The sequence below is a fragment of the Salvelinus sp. IW2-2015 genome, linkage group LG8, assembly GCF_002910315.2.
Source record: "Salvelinus sp. IW2-2015 linkage group LG8, ASM291031v2, whole genome shotgun sequence".
NCBI classification, from domain to species: domain Eukaryota; kingdom Metazoa; phylum Chordata; class Actinopteri; order Salmoniformes; family Salmonidae; genus Salvelinus; species Salvelinus sp. IW2-2015.
This window is the reverse complement of record NC_036848.1, coordinates 8,968,490-8,990,820: the sequence shown is the minus strand read 5'-3', so window position 1 is coordinate 8,990,820 and position 22,331 is coordinate 8,968,490. Positions and strand designations below refer to the sequence as shown.

General features: G+C 46.2%; 1 protein-coding gene across 1 annotated transcript in view; it reads left to right on the top strand.

The window, feature by feature from the left end:
- Nucleotides 1-22,331, top strand: part of LOC111967363 (lysine-specific demethylase 3B) — a 29,777-nt gene that overhangs the window by 3,562 nt on the left and 3,884 nt on the right. Inside the window, 21 exon segments of the mRNA XM_023992313.2 lie at nucleotides 95-219; nucleotides 1,668-1,695; nucleotides 1,698-1,735; nucleotides 1,887-1,943; nucleotides 1,945-1,984; nucleotides 1,987-2,582; nucleotides 2,691-4,017; nucleotides 4,488-4,695; nucleotides 7,378-7,592; nucleotides 7,928-8,080; nucleotides 8,320-8,427; nucleotides 8,743-8,870; nucleotides 10,079-10,403; nucleotides 10,550-10,812; nucleotides 11,009-11,213; nucleotides 11,216-11,271; nucleotides 17,728-17,899; nucleotides 17,977-18,198; nucleotides 18,389-18,508; nucleotides 20,777-20,800; nucleotides 21,895-22,034. Coding sequence (XP_023848081.2) covers nucleotides 95-219; nucleotides 1,668-1,695; nucleotides 1,698-1,735; nucleotides 1,887-1,943; nucleotides 1,945-1,984; nucleotides 1,987-2,582; nucleotides 2,691-4,017; nucleotides 4,488-4,695; nucleotides 7,378-7,592; nucleotides 7,928-8,080; nucleotides 8,320-8,427; nucleotides 8,743-8,870; nucleotides 10,079-10,403; nucleotides 10,550-10,812; nucleotides 11,009-11,213; nucleotides 11,216-11,271; nucleotides 17,728-17,899; nucleotides 17,977-18,198; nucleotides 18,389-18,508; nucleotides 20,777-20,800; nucleotides 21,895-22,034 — 4,550 coding nt within the window.

Genomic DNA, 22,331 nt, shown 5'->3' with positions numbered 1-22,331 from the left:
ATTGTTCTCTCTTCCCACTTTTCAGTCCCACCATAATATCCTTCTGGCACACTGCTAGGAGTCTTTAACCCTTGTCCTGCTGGTGTGTCTCCAGGCTCCTACACCGTCCAGGGCCGGAAGGTTCAGGTGTACCAGTGTGAGTTTGAGGAGCACTGGGCCCTGGGCCTGGTCTCTCGGCACGACCCCAAATCACACATCATGGAGATCACCATGGACCAGGTACACACACACACACACACACACACTGTCTGGATGTGCTTTTACCATTACCTCTTTGGACGTGTTGTTAATGTCCCAGATGTGTTGATCGTTTTGGTTATGTGTTAATGTCCCAGATGTGTTGATCGTTTTGGTTATGTGTTAATGTCCCAGATGTGTTGATAGTTAATGTGTTGTTAATGTGCCAATAGTAGTTAGCTACGTGTTGTAAGTGTCAGATGTGTCGTGATAGTAGTTAGCTACGTGTTGTTAATGTAACAGATGTGTTGATAGTAGTTAGCTACGTGTTAATGTAACAGATGTGTTGATAGTAGTTAGCTACGTGTATGTTCATGTAACTTTGATGTGTTGATATTATAAGTTAACCAGATGTGTTAGATAGTAGTTAGACTTACGTGTTAATGTGAAAACAGAATGTGGTTTGATATAGTTTAAGGATTACGATGTTGGTTAATGTAACAAGATGTAAAAAAAAAAATAAAAAATAAAATTTAACAATAAAATAAAACTTAAAATAAAAAAAAAAATAGAAAAATAAAAAATCAGAAAAAAAAATAAAAAAAACGAAATCATAATGAAAAAAAAACATTAAAAAAAAAAGACCACAAAAATAAAAAAATAAAAAAAAAATGACAAAATAAAAAAAAAAAAAAATAAATCCAAATATCTTAAATTTAAAATAAAAATTTATTAAAAAAAAAAAAAATCCCACGAAAATAAAAAAAAAATAAGAAAAAAAAAAAAAGAAGTTTGGTTAGTAACACAGAATGTGTTGAAAGTAGTTAGGTACGTGTTGTTAATGTAACAGATGTGTTGTTAGTAACAGATTGTTGATAGTAGTTAGGTACGTGTTGTTAATGTAACAGATGTGTTGATATAGTAAACAGATGTGTAGATAGTAGTTAGAGTTACGTGTTGTTAATGTAACAGATGTGTTGTTAGTAAACAATGTGTTGATAGTAGTTAGCTACGTGTTGTTAATGTAACAGATGTGTTGTTAGTAACAGATGTGTTGATAGTAGTTAGCTACGTGTTATAATGTAACAGATGTGTTGATAGTAGTTAGCTACGTGTTGTTAATGTAACAGATGTGTTGTTAGTAAAATGTGTAGATAGTAGTAGCTACGTGTTAATGTAACCAGATGTGTTGATAGTAGTTGGTACGATGTTGTTAATGTAACAGATGTGTTGATAGTAGTTAGGTCGTGTTGTTAATGTACAAAACAGATGTGTTGATAGTAGTTAGGTACGTGTTGTTAATGTAACAGATGTGTTGTAGTAGTTAGCTATGTTTGTTAATGTAACAGATGTGTTGATAGTAGTTAGGGTACGTGTATGTTAATGTACCAGATGTGTTGAATAGTAGTTGCTACGTGTTGTTAAAAGTAAACAGATGTGTTGATAGTAGTTAGGTACGTGTTGTTAATGTAATAGATGTGGTGTTCTAGGGAGAGGAGACTCAGGTGGTGGATCCCCGGTAATACACGTGATGCTGGCTGAAGATCACTTTGATGAGGTAAGTTGGATGAAGTATAATGTCCTATTCCTCCCATCTTGCTTTTGTTTTAAAGGATTTCATTTTTTGGATTGGTACATTGGGTAATTTTGTTCTGCACACACCCTTATCTAATTCATTTACATTGATTCTCTCTCCTCTCCTCGGTTAGAAAGGGAAGAATGCTCGACGGAGGAAGGAGAGTGACGGAGGGAAGGGCGAGAGCGGCGCGTAGACGGAGGACAGCCTCGGAGGGCGAGGAGGACATGACCTGAAGCGCTTTAAGGGTTCGGGAGAGGGAGCAGTGGATGGACAGAACGGGAGCGGCTCCACCAAGGCCTCTGAAGAGGGGATGGTGACATGGGGAGCATGAGTTAGCAAGGAGGAGGACGCAAGAGTGAACAGCAGTTCTCTACCGAGTCACCACAAGGTTTACGCCCTCCCTGAACAGACACTTCCTCCCAGATGGCCAATCAAACACTCCGCCTCGCACAACCAAAGAGAACGGACTGTGCCCCTCTCCACACAAGACAGACAGGGGTCTGCTGACTCCACCACCACAGCACCCCACATTCCCCCCCTCAAACAAGCCCCCTCCCCCTTCTCCAACACTTCCTTCCCCTCTCTGGGCCAGATGCCCAGCCTGGTCCCTGGAGCTCTGGCCCCAAAACCCTCCCCGGCAGGACCCACCCTAGAGAGAGAAGAGCCATCCCAGTCTACCAACCCCAAGATGGCTGCCCTAGTCTCCCCAGGCCCGGTGACCATCTCATCCCCATCTCAAGCCAGTGCCCCCAGCGTGGCGCTCTCTGCCTCCCTTGGCTTCAGCCCAAAACCCCCTGTCTGGAAAGGAACAACCAACCAGTCGGAGGTGAGTTAGTAACACTTTACATGACCTTGGTCTTATACCTTACATAGTAATTACTAACCATCATTGTTCTGTCACTAATATCCTGTATTTCTTCCTCCTGCTCTTCAGGGCTCTAAGACTCCCATCCTGGCTGCGGCTGGGTTCCGGCTTCCCCAGTCCAAGCCTGCTGGGGCTTCTGTGTTTGGAGAGGTGAGCTCCAAGACCAGCGCTTCCTCCAACACACCGTCAGCCTCCCAGGAATCCTCTAGACCCTTCGGATTTGCCTTTGGAGGCACCAAGAACAACAAGGCCCAACCGCAGCAGCAAGACCAGAACTTATTCTTCCAGTGTATGACGGGTCAGAAGACTGGCCAGAACTCTGGTGGTCCTAACCAGAACCAGACTCCGGGTCAGAGCCAGTCTAAGGACACCAATTACTTCACAGCCGTGTCAGAGAGCTTGAGTAAGAATCCTCCTAGCCTGTTCAAGCCCTCTGTCCTGGCCCCGGCATCAGCTGGCCTGTTTAGCTCAGCTACAGCTCCTCTCAAAGAGCATTCCAAAGTGCCTGAGACCCAGTCGGCAGGCAACGGAGTGCTCAACAAGCATTTTGCAGGGGACAAACTCTCACCTTCCTTCAGCAGTGGCTCTGGGGGGATGAGGTCCTCTGGTCTGGGCATGGGGGCGATGGACACTCCACTGGCTCTGGCCTCTGGAGCTCTGGGTGGTGCTAACAACAGGAGTGGCACTAACGGTGCCGCGGTGGGCGGCTTCGGCACCAAGACAGACAGCCACCAGAACCTGTTCCTCCAGGGCTCCAAGGAGCCCTCCAACCCCTTCCTGGCCTACGGGGAGAAGCTCTCCCACAGTCCCTTCAGTGGCAAACCAGCCCCTCTGGAGCCTGAGACCCTGGGCCCTTCTTCGGCCTCGGAGAGCAAATCCAACCTGTTCACCATGGTCGAGCTGCCCAAGGGCATTCTGTCTTCCCCCTTCGCCTCCCTCTCAGCTGCCGCTGAGTCCAGTTCTTCTTCCCCAGCCCCTGGCTTCACCCAGAGGCCCCAGTCAGTCACCTCCTCCAAGCCCAAGGAGGGTTCCTCCACAGCAGATCAGGGCTCTTCAGCTGAGGGTGGTTCTCTGGATGACCGGCCCAGCTCCACCTCGGGCTTCCCCATGTTTGGGAGTGCAGTCGCTGGAGGGAGTGGTGAGAATGCACCCATGCCTTTTGACCAGGGCCAGGCCCAAAAGTTTGCCCTGGAGGAGCGAGGTCAGGCATCTAAACGTGACTCTGACTCCAGCGACAACAGCGACCTGTCRGACCTAAGTGAGACAGAGGAGGGTCTGGAGAGGGGCCATGCACCTGGGGGCCTCGCGGGGCCCGTCAAGGAGGGAGCCATGCTGCTGCAGAAGGGTAAAGGGCCTGGGGTGGCCAAGAGCCGGCCACGCAACAAGCCCTTCAAAGGTAAGACCTGGAGCCTCAGGATATTAGCAGTATGTAAATGAGATTCTCCATCATGCGTGTAACATGTCAGTCATCAATTTCATTCCATTTTGGTCAGGATCATGAAATGTTAATAGGTAGACTCAGAGAAACGACGTTGCCACGAGCAGAACCGCAGATATTGAGATGAGCGAGATGCAAGACTTCACACAGTATCTGTGCGCTGGGTTCGCTACACGCCATTTAGAGTGGTAGGCATGGCACCAAAACAGCAGCGGTGTTGAGCCTCACGCTTCAACGCTCTTAGTTGTTGTGGAAATTGACACACTATGATGTTTACTTTCTGCATCTACGTCATATCGCTGAGTTTACCTTTTAACAAGATTGATGGTAAAGTTGTTGTTTGGACTACCTCTTCCTACACTCATGAATAGGTTGTCATTGCATGGTTTTGTAGCCCTTCATGATGTAAGGTACTTTGTGTCATCCAGTGGGCCAATCAGTGCTGAAGGACGTGACTAAGGTGCGTCGTCTGAAGCAGTCAGGAGAGTCATTCCTGCAGGACGGTTCCTGTATCAACGTGGCGCCCCACCTCCACAAGTGTCGCGAGTGTCGCATGGAGCGCTACAGGAAGTACCGGGAGCAGGAGCCTGACGACGACGACCCCAACGTGGCCTGCCGCTTCTTCCACTTCCGCAGGTACATTTGTGTATGATCAAATCAAATCAAATGTTATTTGTCACACACATGGTTAGCAGATGTTAATGCAAGTGTAGCGAAATGCTTGTGCTTCTAGTTCCGACAATGCAGTAATAACCAACAAGTAATCTAACCTAACAATTCACAACTACTACCTTATACACACAAGTGTAAAGGGATAAAGAATATGTACATAAAGATATATGAATGAGTGATGGTACAGAACGGCATAGGCAAGATGCAGTAGATGGTATAGAGTACAGTATATACATATGAGATGAGTAATGTTAGGTATGTAAACATAAAGTGGCATAGTTTAAAGTGGCTAGTGATACATGTATTACATAAAGATGGCAAGATGCAGTAGATGATATAGAGTACAGTATATACATATACATATGAGATGAGTAATGTAGGGTATGTAAACATATATTAAGTGGTATTGTTTAAAGTGGCTAGTGGTAATTTTTCCATAATTTCCCATTATTAAAGTGGCTGGAGTTGAGTCAGTATGTTGGCAGCGCCACTAAATGTTAGTGGTGGCTGTTTAACAGTCTGATGGCCTTGAGAGAAAGCTGTTTTCAGTCTCTCGGTCCCGCTTTGATGCACCTGTACTGACCTCGCCTTCTGGATGATAGCGGGGTGAACAGGCAGTGGCTGGGTGGTTGTTGTCCTTGATGATCTTTATGGCCTTCCTGTGACATCGGGTGGTGTAGGTGTCCTGGAGGGCAGGTAGTTTGCCCCCGGTGATGCGTTGTGCAGACCTCACTACCCTCTGGAGAGCCTTACGGTTGTGGGCAGAGCAGTTGCCGTACCAGGCGGTGATACAGCCCGACAGGATGCTCTCGATTTGTGCATCTGTAAAAGTTTGTGAGTGCTTTTGGTGACAAGCCGAATTTCTTCAGCCTCCTGAGGTTGAAGAGGCGCTGCTGCGCCTTCTTCCACACGCTGTCTGTGTGGGTGGACCAATTCAGTTTGTCCGTGATGTGTACACCGAGGAACTTAAAACTTTCCACCTTCTCCACTACTGCCCGTCGATGTGGATAGGGGGGTGCTCCCTCTGCTGTTTCCTGAAGTGCCACAATCATCTCCTTTGTTTTGTTGACGTTGAGTGTGAGGTTATTTTCCTGACACCACACTCCGAGGGCCCTCACCTCCTCCCTGTAGCCGTCTCGTCGTGTTGTTAATCAAGCCTACCACTGTAGTGTCGTCCGCAAACTTGATGATTGAGTTGGAGGCGTGCATGGCCACGCAGTCGTGTGAACAGGGAGTACAGGAGAGGGCTCAGAACGCACCCTTGTGGGGCCCCGGTGTGTTGAGGATCAGCGGGGTGGAGATGTTGTACCTACCCTCACCACCTGGGGCGCCCGTCAGGAAGTCCAGACCCAGTTGCACAGGGCGGGGTGGTCTTCGAGCTTGGACGAGTTTGGAGGGTACTATGGTGTTAAATGCTGAGCTGTAGTCGATGAACAGCATTCTCACATAGGTATTCCTCTTGTCCAGATGGGTTAGGGCAGTGTGGTTGCGATTGTTTGTCGTCTGTGGACCTATTGGGTCGGTAAGCAAATTGGAGTGGCGTCAGGGGTGCAGGTAGGGTGGAGGTGTATATGGTCCTTGACTAGTTTTCTCAAAGCACTTCATGATGACGGAAGTGAGTGCTACGGGGCGGTAGTCGTTTAGCTCAGTTACCTTAGCTTTCTTGGGAACAGGAACAATGGTGGCCCTCTGAAGCATGTGGGAACAGCAGACTGGGATAAGGATTGATTGAATATGTCCTTAAACACACCAGCCAGCTGGTCTGCGCATGCTCTGAGAACGCGGCTGGGAATGCCGTCTGGGCCTGCAGCCTTGCGAGGGTTAACACGTTTAAATGTTTTACTCACCTCGGCTGCAGTGAAGGAGAGCCCGCAGGTTTTGGTAGCGGCCGTGTCAGTGGGCACTGTATTGTCCTCAAAGCGAGCAAAAAAGTTATTTAGCCTGTCTGGGAGCAAGACATCCTGGTCCGCGACGGGGCTGGTTTTCTTTTTGTAATCCGTGATTGACTGTAGACCCTGCCACATACCTCTTGTGTCTGAGCTGTTGAATTGCGACTCTACTTTGTCTCTACTGACGCTTAGCTAGTTTGATTGCCTTGCGGAGAGAATAGCTACACTGTTTGTATTTGGTCATGTTTCCGGTCACCTTGCCCTGGTTAAAAGCAGTGGTTCGCGCTTTCAGTTTCACGCGAATGCTGCCATCAATCCACGGTTTTTGGAATGTTTTAATCGTTGCTGTGGGTACGACATCGTCAATGCACTTTCTAATGAACTCGCTCACCGAATCAGCGTATTCGTCAATATTGTTGTTGGACGCAATGCGGAACATATCCCAATCCACGTGATCGAAGCAGTCTTGAAGCGTGGAATCAGATTTGTCGGACCAGCGTTGAACAGACCTGAGCGAGGGAGCTTGTTGTTTTAGTTTCTGTTTGTAGGCTGGAAGCAACAAAATGGAGTCGTGGTCAGCTTTTCCGAAAGGAGGGCGGGGGAGGGCCTTATATGAGAGATGGGTTGTGAGGTGTATCCTCTTCTATGTAATGCTACAATAAGGTATATCAGTAATTTCATCAACCACCGTCATCTCAAACGCTTTCTACACTCTCGTCTGCACTCATCTAACTTTGAACCTTTGCCCCCTACCCAGGCTGGCATTCACACGTAAGGGCATCCTGCGTGTGGAGGGCTTCCTGAGCCCCCAGCAGAGTGATGCCATGGCCATGGGGCTGTGGCTTCCCTCCCCATCCGTACAGGAGGGCCTGGACCTGGACACCTCCAAGTACATCCTGGCCAACGTGGGAGACCAGTTCTGTCAGCTCGTCATGTCTGAGAAGGAGGCCATGATGATGGTTGAGCCACACCGTGAGTAGTCTGACACTTGTTCAGTATGTGTGTGTGTAGCCATGTATTTTTAATGTTGGTGTGTGTTTCTCATTATTTTCTCCCCATCACATCTTTATTATTCAAACCAAGATCTCTGTGACGGTTGACCTGACTGGGCAGGCACACCGCTGCAGTGGATTCACTAGGAAGCAAACGGGGAGGGACCTACCTGATTTTTGTCCAATAGAAACTCTCGTTTTCCGTTGCAAAGTGTTTTGCTACAGTGTGCATTAATAAATAAACCCCTGCTGTTTTGCATTGGTTTCAGTAAGGTGACTTGTGTTTACCCTGTGTCTGTCTGTCCTCTTCTACAGAGAAAGTGGCGTGGAAGCGTGCGGTGCGCGGCGTCAGGGAGATGTGCGACGTATGTGAGACCACCGTCTTCAACATCCACTGGGTCTGCAGGAAGTGTGGCTTCGGGGTGTGCCTGGACTGCTACCGGCAACGCAGGAACCGCCCTATGGAGGGTGAGTCAGAATTCCATCCTGGAGTCTTTATAACATATAGAATGTGGATTGTAGGATCTCTATGGTGACTCCACACACAGGGATGGACTGGGGCATGGTATTGTCCAGTTCGACTACGTACAGTGCTTGGCCTGGACTGCTCTTTCTTTCAGTGATGATGTTTTTGAAGAAGTGAAGATTGAGCTGAAAGGGAGTGTGTGTGTATAAATGAATCTTCCATCACATGTTTTGTCTCTCAGAGGTGGACGAGGGGCCTGATGACGAGGTGTTCTCCTGGTTGAAGTGTGTAAAAGGCCAGAGACACGAGCCTCAGAACCTCATGCCCACACAGATCATACCTGGAACAGGTAACATCATCATAACTATAGGAGCTTTGAACTAGGGCCTGGAGTCTTTCCTGCTTGGGGTCCATAAGTGGTTTTTAGAATAAGACTACTGATCTAGGATCAGTTTTTCCCTTTTTAGATCATTATAAATCAGATTATTATGGACAGGGAGGACCTGATCCTAGATCAGCATTCCTTCTCTAATATGCTTTGTGGATACAGGCCCAGGTCACATTGTCTGGAAAAACTCCCAGCCCGAACTTGACATCCAACATGTGTTGTATCTTTCTCATTAAGTCATCCCATGTTGACTTCTCTCTGTTCTCTCTCCCACAGCTCTCTATAACATAGGGGATATGGTGCACTCAGCCAGGGGCAAATGGGGCATCAAGGCCAACTGCCCCTGCACCAGCCGGCACCACAGGCCCCTAGTGCGCCCTAGCGCCCCCAATGGCATCTCACAGGTACTGCATCTTTGTGTTTTCTAATGTTGTACCAAGAAACAGAATATGTGAAACATTTAACATTTCTATATCTATACAGCGCATTCGGAAAGTATTCAGACCCCTTTACTTTTTCCACATTTTGTTACGTTACAGACTTATTCTAAAATGGATTTAATTACATGTTTTCCTCAATCTACACCCAATTTCCCATAATGACAGTGAAAACAGGTTTTTAGAATTTTTTGCAAAGTTATAAAACCCCCCCACAAAAAACATACTTTATTTACATAAGTATTCAGACCCTTTGCTATGAGACTTGAAATTGAGCTCAGGTGCATCCTGTTTCCATTGATCATCCTTGAGATGTTTCTACAACTTGATTGGAGCCCACCTGTGGTAAATACAATTGATTGGACATGATTTAGAAGGCACACACCTGTCTATATAAGGTCCCACAGTTGACAGTGTATGTCAGAGCAGAAACCAAGCCATGAGGTCAAGGAATTATCCGTGGAGCACCGAGACAGGATTGTGTCAAGGCACAGATCTGGGGAAGGGTACCAAAAAATGTCTGCAGCATTGAAGGTCCCCAAGAACACAGTGGCCTCCATCATTCTTAAATGGAAGAAGTTTGGAACCACCAAGACTCTTCCTAGAGCTGGCAGCCTGGCCAAACTCAGCGATCAGAGGAGAATGGCTTTGGTCAGGAAGGTGACCAAGAAGAATGGCCAGACGGAAGCCACTCCTCAGTAAAAGACATGACACCCCGCTTGGAGTTTGCCAAAAGGCAGCTAAAGGACTCTCAGATCATGAGAAACAAGATTCTCTGGTCTGATGAAACCAAGATTGAACTCTTTGGCCTGAATGCTAAGTGTCACGTCTGGAGGAAACCTGGCACCATCCCTACGGTGAAGCATGGTGGTGGCAGCTTAATGCTGTGGGGATGTTTTTCAGCGGCAGGGACTGGGAGACTAGTCAGGATCGAGGGAAAGATGAACGGAGCAAAGTACAGAGATCCTTGATGAAAACCTGCTCCAGAGCGCACAAGACCTCAGACAATTTAATACATTTTAGAATAAGGCTGTAACAAAATGTGGAAAAAGTCAAGGGGTCTGAATACTTTCCAAAAGCACTGTACATAGTTCTCACTTGTTTTACATGTTGGTTGTCATGGGGCTTTATTAGTATACAGTATAATGCTAATATTTCCTTTTTTGCTGTCCCAGCAGTCTGCTGTCTCTTCCAGCACGGGGAGCAGTGGTAGTGGACCAATCACAGGTGGCGGGGGTCCAGCGGGTTCAACCACTCCTAAGCCAGAGGGGGCGGAGATGACAGTGGTCAAAACAGAGCCTACTTCCACCACAACGTCATCAGAGGGGGGAGGAGGGGGGGTTGATACTAACGGGGCCAACCATACCTGCGCCCCCCCAAACCCTGCCCAGACCCCCACCCCCAAAGACCCTCGCCCCTCCACAGGTGAGGGAAACTCCACCGCCCTGCATTGGTTGGCAGACCTTGCCACTCAAAAAGCCAAGGTGGAGGACACTAAAGGTGACTACATCTTATCTCTCTGTACTCTCAGTTCTACGTCATATTCTGGATGGTACTCTCGACATTTATTGTACATGTGTTTAATATGAGAGGATCTGTGAGGTATCTAACCATCTTCTAACCTTGTCTCCTGTCCACCCTTCCAGATTCTGGGTCGATGCGCTCTGTGATGGGCCGGGACACACGCTCTCCCTTCGGCCTGGACTCGTTCAGCGCCCTGTCCAAGCCTTCGTCTTCCTCCTCCAGTCCTAAACTGTTCAACAGCCTGCTGCTGGGCTCCAGCAACACCCAGCCCAAACCAGAGGGCTCCAGCCTCCGAGACCTGCTCAACTCTGGACCCGGGAGACTCCCCCAGGGCCCTGGAGACTCTGGAGTAACCTTCCCATCTGTCTTCTCCACCTCAGCAGCTGTGAGTGTCTGTCAGCTTACCACAGTAACTAAGATCATTCAGAATGCTCATATTAAAGGGCCATTCCAGAATTCATAGAATCTACACAGAGTTCTAGTTTGTGTCCCAAATGGCAACCCTATGCCCTATATTGTGCACTATTTGGCCAGAGCCCTAGGGCCCTAGACTGCATGTCTAACCCCTCCTCCTCCATCAGGGGGACAAGTTGAAGGGCAGCCTGCCTAACTTCCTGGACCATATCATCGCCTCGGTGGTGGAGACCAAGAAGGCGGAGGGCCGTCGTTTGGGGGAGGGCGGCAGTGAGCTAGGCGGGGTTGGCCGTGGGACGGGGTTATGGGTCAGCGTGCTAGACCCCCACACCTCCCACTCCTGGCTCTGTGACGGACGCCTGCTCTGCCTGCAGGTCCCTCCAACACCAACAACTGGAAGATCTTCAGAGAGTGCTGGAAACAGGGCCAGGTGAGAGAGACCTTTCTGGGGGGTAGAGAAGAGATTGTAGTAATATGGTGTGTGTAATATGTAGTAGTGATGCACCGATTACATTTTTGTATATACAGTGGGGAGAACAAGTATTTGACACTGCCGATTTTGCAGGTTTTCCTACTTACAAGCATGTAGAGGTCTGTAATTTTTATCATAGGTACACTCCAGAAAATCACATTGTATGATTTTTAAATAATTAATTTGCATTTTATTTGCATGACATAAGTATTTGATCACCTACCAACCAGTAAGAATTCCGGCTCTCACAGACCTGTTAGTTTTTCTTTAAGAAGCCCTCCTGTTCTCCACTCATTACCTGTATTACTGCACCTGGTTTGAAACTCGTTACCTGTATAAAAGACACCTGTCACACACAATCAAACAGATTCCAACTCTCCACAATGGCCAAGACCAGAGAGCTGTGTAAGGACATCAGGGTAAAATTGTAGACCTGCACAAGGCTGGGATGGGCTACAGGACAATAGGCAGCAGGCTTGGTGAGAAGGAAACAACTGTTGGCGCAATTATTAGAAAAATGGAAGAAGTTCAAGATGACGGTCAATCACCTCGGTCTGGGGCTCCATGCAAGATTTCACCTCGTGGGGCATCATGATCATGAGGAAGGTGAGGGATCACCCAGAACTACACGGCAGGACCTGGTCAATGACCGGAAGAGAGCTGGGACCACAGTCTCAAAGAAAACCATTAGTACACAACTACGCCGTCATGGGATTAAAATCCTGCAGCGCACGCAAGGTCCCCCTGCTTAAGCCAGTGATGTCCCGCGTGCTGTCTGCAAGTTTGCCAATGACCATCTGGATGATCCAGAGGAGGAATGGGAGAAGGTCATGTGGTCTGATGAGACAAAAATAGAGCTTTTTGGTCTAACTCCACTCGCCGTGTTTGGAGGAAGAAAAGTATGAGTACAACCCCAAGAACACCATCCCAACCGTGAAGCATGGAGGTGGAAAATCATTCTTTGGGGTGCTTTTCTGCAAAGGGACAGGACGACTGCACGTATTGAGGGGAGGATGGATTGGGGCCATGTATCGCGAGATCTTGGCCAACAACCTCCTTCCCTCAGTAAGAGCATTGAAGATGGGTCGTGGCTGGGTCTTCCAGCATGACAACGACACGAAGCACACAGCCATGGCAACTAAGGAGGTGCTCCGTAAGAAGCATCTCAAGGTCCTGGAGTGGCCTAGCCAGTCTCCAGACCTGAACCCAATAGAAAATCTTTGGAGGGAGCTGAAAGTCCGTATTGCCAGCGACAGCCCCGAAACCTGAAGGATCTGGAGAAGATCTGTAGGGAGGAGTGGGCCAAAATCCCTGCTGCAGTGTGTGCAAACCTGGTCAGAGACTACAGGAAACGTATGATCTCTGTATTGCAAACAAAGGATTCTGTACAAATATTAAGTTCTGCTTTTCTGATGTATCAAATACTTATGTCATGCAATAAAATGCAAATTAATTACTTAAAAATCATACAATGTGATTTTCTGGATTTTTGTTTTAGATTCCGTCTCTCACAGTTGAAGTGTACCTATGATAAAAATTACAGACCTCTACATGCTTTGTAAGTAGGAAAACCTGCAAAATCGGCAGTGTATCAAATACTTGTTCTCCCCACTGTATATAGTATATATATATCTTGCCAATATTTTCCTTGCCAAAACAAATTATACCGATAACTGATATTTAGCATTCTAGTACAGTTAAATAGTTAACACACACACACACACACACACATGGACACAGCAGTCTAAGGCACTGCATCTCAGTGCAAGAGGCGTCACTACAGTCCCTGGTTCGAATCCAGGCTGTTTCACATCCGGTCAGTGTTAGGAGTCCCATAGGGCAGCGCACAATTGTCCCAGCGTCGTCTGGGTTTGGCCGGGGTAGGCCATCATTGTAAATAAGAATTTGTTCTTTACTGACTTGCCTAGTTTAAAAAAAGGTTACACACACACTGACCAAAAAGTAAGTTCTTTGTTTCTGGCCATTTTGAGCCTGTAATCGAACCCACAAATGCTGATGCTCCAGATACTCAATTAGTCTAAAGAAGGCCAGTTTTTAAAACAACAGTTTTCAGCTGTGCTAACATAATTGCAAAAGGGTTTTCTAATGATAAATTAGCCTCGTTAAAATGAAAAACTTGGATTAGCTAACGCAACATGCCATTGGAACACAGGAGTGATGGTTGCCAATAATGGGCCTCTGTACGCCTATGTAGATATTCCATAAAAAATATGCTGTTTCCAGCTACAATAGTCATATACAACATTAACAATGTCTACAGTGTATTTTTGATCAATTTGATGTTATTTTAATGGACCAAAAATTGGCTTTTCTTTAAAAAACAAGTACATTTCTAAGTGACCCCAAAATTTGAACGAGGGTGTATGTCCCCATCACCAGTAAAACATAATCAATACATATTTCTTTCACTTACTTGTTGTGCTGTTTCGTTGTTCAGTAGTTTCGTTTTCAACCAGCATTGCATCATACATGTCAAGCAGTGAAGTTTCAGCTCTGTCTGTCCGTAGCCTCTTTCCCTCGGTGGGCACTGTCACTGTGTCCATTTCCATCTTGACCAGCTGTGTATGTAACATTTCACGTAAACCCTGTTTCTTGTCTGCATCAAAGGAGCAGTCCATGTACATCGCATTGGGGCGACACAGTAAAGAGAGAATGCCCCCGAATCACTTGTTCACAGCAGTTTTGTTGCCGGGGCAAACTTGTCAAGGGCAACTTTCATTCGTCAATGTGGGCCAGTAAAAACATCCACCTCGTCGGGGATAGGGGCCATCTTCACTCCATAGAAACTAGTCAGCACTAACATTGCACACTAGCTGCTAGCGAACTGGGTAGCTTAGCATCGACAAAGTCAGAACGGGCATGTGCACTCCACTCTTGACAGAATCGGTGGCATTAGATTTAGGAATTAGAATACGAATACTACACTGAACAAAAATATAAATCAACATGTAAAGTGTTTGTCCCATGTTTCATGAGTTGGAAGAAAAGATACCAGAAATGTTCCATATGCACATGAAGCTTATCTTAAATTTTGTGCACATTTGTTTACACCCCTGCCAGTTTTGTTGAGCAGGAGTTTCAATGCCATGACAGATGGTATCACGTCTGCTGCAGGCGCAGTTGAATAGCTTATTTCTCGAGTCAGTTGTTTGAATGGAGCTAGGAGTGTGTTCATGTTTCAAACATGTTCTCAAATGCCATTGAAATGGCAGCCACGGTATGACAACTAGCATATTCATGAGCATGTAATACGGCTTTCCTCAGTACGAAATCCTCGTCGACCCACTGTGCTGTCAGACTTGGCATGCTCATGGGGCTGATATCGCTGGTCCAAATGTCAGTCGTGAAGCTAATAGCAGTGATGCTAWTACTGTTTAACTCCAGTAGGGCACCATCTGAAAAATAGTACCAAATAAAGTGTACCGGTGCTCAACCAGTCGGCGAAAGCCAACATCACCCACGATAGAGAATAGTTGATTGTCAAGGGCAATGAATTCCATTATCTTGCCGTTAATGGATTTCGCCTTTGAGTTCTCTCGCTGATATTTCCTGACTCTTTCAAATGACTGCTTGACTTGTTGACTGCTCGAGGCACACAGCAGACATTGTGGGCTAGGTTAGGAATGCGGTGTTGCACGTGTAGCTCAACATTTTACGTGGCGTCATTACGTCATGCACCTACGTTATATACAAACATGTTCTCATCTATCTGTGTTATATAGGTATGCACGTCAGCTTTGACATCAGTTTTGCACATTGGCGTTAAATTAGACATCGGGCCAATACCGATGTTTGCATTTTTAGTTAATATCTGCCAATTCTGATATGTTCACTGATATATCGTGCATCCATAATATGGTGTGAGTAATATGGTGGTGTGATTTAATATGGTGGCGTCAGTAGGGCCACCGTATTAAATGAGCAGGTGATTGTCAAGCAAATAACTGTCGGTCTCACGGTAATTGACATTTAATTAACATAAACACATAGCATCTCCTGGCTTCCACATAGCCTACAAGCCACTGTTGTAGACAGTTGGAACATCTACATTTTAAAATCCATGTAATGTAATAAATCCATTTATTTTAGGCAGGTCTGAAGAAGCATGGCATGAAGAAAATGTGGTCTATTTCAGAAGAACAGAATGGCATACAGTACCAGTCAAAAGTTTAGAGACCTACTCATTCAAGTTTAAGTTTTTTTCTTTTTTTTCTCCTACATTGTAGAACAATAGTGAAGACATCAAAACTATGAAATAACACATGGAATCATGTAGTAACCAAAAAAGTGTTAAATAAAATATATTTTATTTAACATTTGAGATTCTTCAAAGTATCCACCCTTTGCCTTGATGACAGCTTTGCACACGCTTGGCATTCTCTCAACCAGCTTCATGAGGTAGTCACCTGGAATGCATTTGAATTAACAGGTGTGCCTTGTTAAAAGTTAATTTGTGGAATTTCTTTCCTTCTTAATGCGTTTGAGCCAATCAGTTGTATTGTGACAAGGTAGGGGTGGTATACAAAAGATAGCCCTATTTGGTAAAATACCAATTCCATATTATGGCAAGAAAAGCTCAAATAAGCAAAGAGAAATGACAGTCCATCATTACTTTAAGACATGAAGGTCAATCAATCCGTAAAATGTCAAATGCAGTCGTAAAAACCTTCAAGCGCCATGATGAAACTGTCTCTCATGAGACCTCCACAGGAAAGAAAGAACCAGAGTTACTTCTGCTGCAGAGGATAAGTTCATTAGAGTTACCAGCCTCAGAAATTACAGGCCAAATAAATGCTTCAGAGTTCAAGTAACAGACACATCTCAACGTCAACTGTTCAGAGGAGACTGTGTGAATCAGGCCTTCAGGGTCAAACCATTACTAAAGGACACCAATAATAAGAAGAGACTTGCTTGGGCCAAGAAACAAGAGCATTGGATATTAGTTAAAATTTGAGATTCAAGTCACAGGGTCTCAATACTTTCTGAATACACTGTAAACGCAACATGCAACAATTTCACCATTACAGTTCCTATAAGGAACTCAGTAAATTTAAATAAATTCATTAGGCCCTAATCTATGGATTTACTACGAATATGAATGAGTGATATGTGGTGTGTATGTGTAATATGTGGTGGTAGTAGTGATGGTGGTGAGTAATATGTAGGGGTGGTGGTGTGAGTAATATGTGGGGGTAGTAGTGGTGTGAGTAATATGTGGGGGTAGTAGTGGTGTGAGTAATATGTGGTGGTAGTAGTATTGATGGTGGTGGTGTGAGTAATATGTGGTAGTGTCACGCTACCTCATGCAGCGTGACACATCTCCTTTCGCAAAGTTGATCAGGCTGTTGATTTGTGGCCTGTGGAATGCTGTCCCACTCCTCTTCAATGGCTGTCTGGAATTTCTGGATATTGGTGGGAACTGGAACACGCTGTGGTACATGCTCAATTGATTTATGGGACATTGTCAGCTTCCAGGTATTGTGTACAGATCCTTGCGACATGGGGCCGTGCATTATCATGCTGAAACATGAGGTGATGGTGGCGGATGAAGGGCCTCACGATCTCATCACGGTATCTCTGTTCATTCAAATTGCCATCGATAAAATGCATTTGTGTTCGCTGTCCATAACTTATGCCTGCCCATATCATAACCCCACTCTGTTCACAGCATTGAAATCAGCAAACCTCTCACCCATATAACGCCATACATGTCCCCATACATGCCATCTGCTTGGTACAATTAAAACCGGGATTCATCCGTGAAGACCACACTTTCCAGCATGCCAGTGGCCATCGATGTGGAGCATTTGCCCTCTGAAGTCGGTTACGAAGCCTAAACGTAGTCTGGCCAAGAACCTTGTGAGGACAACGAGCATTCCAAATTCTCTAAAACGACGTTGGAGGCAGCTTATGGTAGAGAAATTAACATTTTAGGTTCTCTTGCAGCAGCTCTGGTGGACATTCCTGCAGTCTGCATGCCAATTGGACGCTTCTTCAAAACTTGAGAAATCGGTGGCATTGTGTTCTGTGACAAAACTGCACATTTTAAAGTGGCATTTTATTGTCCTCAGCACAAGGTGCACCTGTGTAATGATCATGCTGTTTAATCATCTTCTTGATATGCCACACCTGTTAGGTGGATGGATTATCTTGGCAAAATGAGAAATGCTCACTAACAGGGATGTAAACAAATTTGTGCACAAAATGAGAGAGAAGCTTTTTGTGTGTATGGAGTTTTTTTTTATTTCAGAGAGCGAAAGAGACGCACTTCGGCAATATGTACATTGTTACGTCATGCCATGTAATAGATTAGTTAGGGAGAGGTTTGGAAGAGGAGGATGTGCAGTGTGAGAGAAGTTGATTGTTTGAACCCTTTCCCCCCCTCCTCCCCAGCCGGTGCTGGTGTCTGGTATCCATAAGCGTCTCAAGGGGGCTCTGTGGCGGCCTGAGGCCTTCAGCGAGGAGTTTGGGGACCAGGATGTTGATCTGGTCAACTGTCGGAACTGTGCCATCATCTCTGACGTCAAGGTTCGAGACTTCTGGGACGGCTTCCAGATCATCTCCAGTAAGTAACAGGATCATTCATTCGTTCATCCATTTATTCACTCACTCAATCACTGACTAATTTCTCTCTCTTTCCAGAGCGTCTGAAGGGTAGTGATGGTCAGCCCATGGTTTTGAAGCTGAAGGACTGGCCTCCTGGAGAAGACTTCAGAGACATGATGCCCACACGGTTTGATGACCTAATGGACAACCTCCCCCTCCCAGAGTACACCAAGAGAGACGGCCGTCTGAACCTGGCCTCCCGCCTGCCCAACTTCTTTGTCAGGCCAGATCTGGGGCCTAAGATGTACAATGCTTATGGTGAGAGAAACCCTACAGACTAACACTGGGATCCCATAGCTGGTCAATAGATAGCTAGTTAGAAATAGCTCCAATGGCAGCATCTCTGATTTTGGTCTCTCCCTCTTTCCATTTATCACTACCCCCCCATCTCCCATCTCTTTCCCTTTCTCGCCACTATCCGGCTTTGTCCTATCTTCCTCCCTCTCAGGTTTGATGGAGACAGAAGACCGGAGTGTTGGCACCACCAACCTGCATCTGGACGTGTCTGATGCCGTCAACGTTATGGTGTACGTGGGCATCCCTGAGGGAGAGGGAGACCACGTCAAGGGTGAGTAGGACCAACACACTCTCTCACAGTGAGGTAGAACATATATTCACACAGCTGACACATTACAGCATTGACGTACGTTGCACTATACAATGTAAGCGTTAGCATGGCTAGCAATTTAGCACAAGTGTCCATTTCGCACTAAGTGCATTTCTATATCAAACCGCTATATCACACTGCTACTCACACACGGACATCAGCACCTCCATCCAGCAACACTCATTAATGATTGAGATTTTTTTGTATGGTACGTTAATGTTGTCCTTGGATCTTTGTCCTTGGATAGTCATTATGACAGATTTAAACGCCTTACATCTAAAGAAAGTGTAAAAGAAATTGGGGGAAAAAGGCCCAAAATAAACTGAAAATATTTTGAATAATATTAAAACCAGTCATGTATAATTGTGTTTGAGGTGCTCCCAACTATTCTAAAGGAATGTCGATAGGTTGACCAAGATCAAATACTGTACTGTCGCATTGAGACAGAACAATGGAGTAAATGTTCCATTTTAGCCTGTCGTCAGTCACTCCTGTGGCCTCTTCCAGGTTTCCCACCCTGTGCCTGTATCCACAAAGCATCTCCGGTGTGCTGATCTATATAATCTCATTCATTATGATCTAAAAGGCTAAACTGATCCTAAATCGGCACTCGTACTCTGAGATGCTTTGTGGATACGTACTCTGAACTACACTGCTCAAAAAAATAAAGGGAACACTTAAACAACACAATGTAACTCCAAGTCAATCACACTTCTATGAAATCAAACTGTCCACTTAGGAAGCAACACTGATTGACAATAAATTTCACATGCTGTTGTGCAAATGGAATAGACAAAAGGTGGAAATTATAGGCAATTAGCAAGACACCCCCAAAAAAGGAGTGATTCTGCAGGTGGTGACCACAGACAACTTCTCAGTTCCTATGCTTCCTGGCTGATGTTTTGGTCACTTTTGAATGCTGGCGGTGCTCTCACTCTAGTGGTAGCATGAGACGGAGTCTACAACCCACACAAGTGGCTCAGGTAGTGCAGTTCATCCAGGATGGCACATCAATGCGAGCTGTGGCAAAAAGGTTTGCTGTGTCTGTCAGCGTAGTGTCCAGAGCATGGACTGTCTCTTATACACATCTAGATGTGTATAAGAGACAGGTCAGCATATGGTCTCACAAGGGGTCTGAGGATCTCATCTCGGTACCTAATGGCAGTCAGGCTACCTCTGGCGAGCACATGGAGGGCTGTGCGGCCCCACAAAGAAATGCCACCCCACACCATGACTGACCCACCGCCAAACCGGTCATGCTGGAGGATGTTGCAGGCAATAGAACGTTCTCCACGGCGTCTCCAGACTCTGTCACGTCTGTCACATGTGCTCATGTGCTCAGTGTGAACCTGCTTTCATCTGTGAAGAGCACAGGGCGCCAGTGGCGAATTTGCCAATCTTGGTGTTCTCTGGCAAATGCCAAACGTCCTGCACGGTGCTGGGCTGTAAGAACAACCCCCACCTGTGGACGTCGGGCCCTCATACCACACTCATGGAGTCTGTTTCTGACCGTTTGAGCAGACACATGCACATTTGTGGCCTGCTGGAGGTCATTTTGCAGGGCTCTGGCAGTGCACCTCCTGGCACAAAGGCAGAGGTAGCAGTCCTGCTGCTGGGTTGTTGCCCTCCTACRGCCTCCTCCACGTCTCCTGATGTACTGGCCTGTCTCCTGGTAGCGCCTCCATGCTCTGGACACTACGCTGACAGACACAGCAAACCTTTTTGCCACAGCTCGCATTGATGTGCCATCCTGGATGAACTGCACTACCTGAGCCACTTGTGTGGGTTGTAGACTCCGTCTCATGCTACCACTAGAGTGAGAGCACCGCCAGCATTCAAAAGTGACCAAAACATCAGCCAGGAAGCATAGGAACTGAGAAGTTGTCTGTGGTCACCACCTGCAGAACCACTCCTTTATTGGGGGTGTCTTGCTAATTGCCTATAATTTCCACCTTTTGTTTATTCCATTTGCACAACAGCATGTGAAATTTATTGTCAATCAGTGTTGCTTCCTAAKTGGACAGTTTGATTTCACAGAAGTGTGATTGACTTGGAGTTACATTGTGTTGTTTAAGTGTTCCCTTTATTTTTTTGAGCAGTGTATATCACTGGAGGCCTCTGACTAGCCCAATGTGAGTTGCCCCCCCATGCATCAATGGACAGGATTCTGGTGGAAAGACCCTCCCATGGGTCTCACATGTTGATTGTGTGAACATTTCTTGTTCACAGAGATGGATATCGCTGGATGTAAAGGTCTGTGCAATTTTATAACGTTATCACCTCCTTAGCATGGCCTTCTTGACTAACATCCCCCTTTTCTCTCCTCCTCCACTCCCCCATCCCCATGTCCTTTCCCACATGGGGTCGGGGCCAGAATACTACAGGGGTGCATCCATTTAAAAGCCTTTGTGATTTATCTGTGGTCTGAGTTGGGTCTTTCTGTGGTCTTCTACCCTGTGTAGATCTTCATTAACCCTCAGATAGCCAGAGTCAAACTGTTTAAAACCTTTAAACACAACTTATTATTGTTAATGTTTTACACTGGTAGTTTTTTACGCTGGTAGACGCTTGTAGTTTTTTCACGTTTTGCATATTCTGTTGTCTGGGGTGACTGGTGTTCTGGCTTTGACTGTTGGAGATGGGCATCTAGAGATGCCTAGCCTGGAGGAAAGTCTGAGCAAATAAACTCACACGCATTTAGTCCCACCTGCACCCGCGTTTAGTTGTGCCCGCATTTAGTTGTGCCCGCGCACGCATTTAGTCCCGTCCGTCTCTCTCTCGCGCGCGCATGCAGGCAACTTGTTCTATGGCTCTGGGGGTCATTTGTCCAAGTGACCAGAAAGTGAATAATACATGTAGCTCCACTAGTGTAATGTTTTAGTCCCGTTCCTCATTAGCCATCTGAATCTTTTCTTTATTAGTAATAAATAAGCAACTCTGTGTCTCAAATGGCATAGCAAGGAGGGTACAGTTCCCCTGCCAGCTCAGTGTCCATCTGATTCTGGATGATGACTCGGCACTTAACCTCGGCTGGATTTTGAATGACACCCTATTTCCCATGTGCTGCACTACTTTTGACCAGGGCCACATACTGTTATGATCAAAATGGGGTACTATTCGGGGGAATAGAGTGTCCGTTTGAGATGGCACCTCATGATTCTGACATAGTGAAGCAGCACTTCTCCTCCAAGTTAGAATGTGTAGTCTTTTCTCTCCTGTGCCCACAACCTCAGGATGTCAATGTGTGATGTTTAGTGTTCTTCTTTCCCCCATCCTTCCCTAAGAGTTCATGCTCACTCTGTGACTGCACGTGTTTGCTCATCCCTGTTGTCTGTTTGGTCCTGCAGAGGTGATGACCACCATCGAGGAGGGTGACGTGGATGAGATGACCAAGAGGAGGGTGTATGAGGCCAAGGAGAAGCCCGGGGCGCTCTGGCACATCTACTCTGCCAAGGATGCCGAGAAGATCCGCGAGCTTCTCCGCAAGGTCAGGGTTCACCGTCACCACATTCATTGTAATGTATATCTGCACGTTCATTTTCAGGCAATGCATTATATCTGGGAAATTGTCAGGGAAGAAACTATAATGGTTGCTTGGCTTTTTTTTGTAGTTCTACTGTACCCATGAGAAATGTGATTTTAGTATAAACCTACAGTAGGGTAAGTCTCTAGGAAGAGGGTTGGAGTATAAACCTACAGTACGGTACTCTCCAGGAACAGGGTTGGAGTATAAACCTACAGTAGGGTAACTCTCCAGGAACAGGGTTGGAGTATAAACCTACAG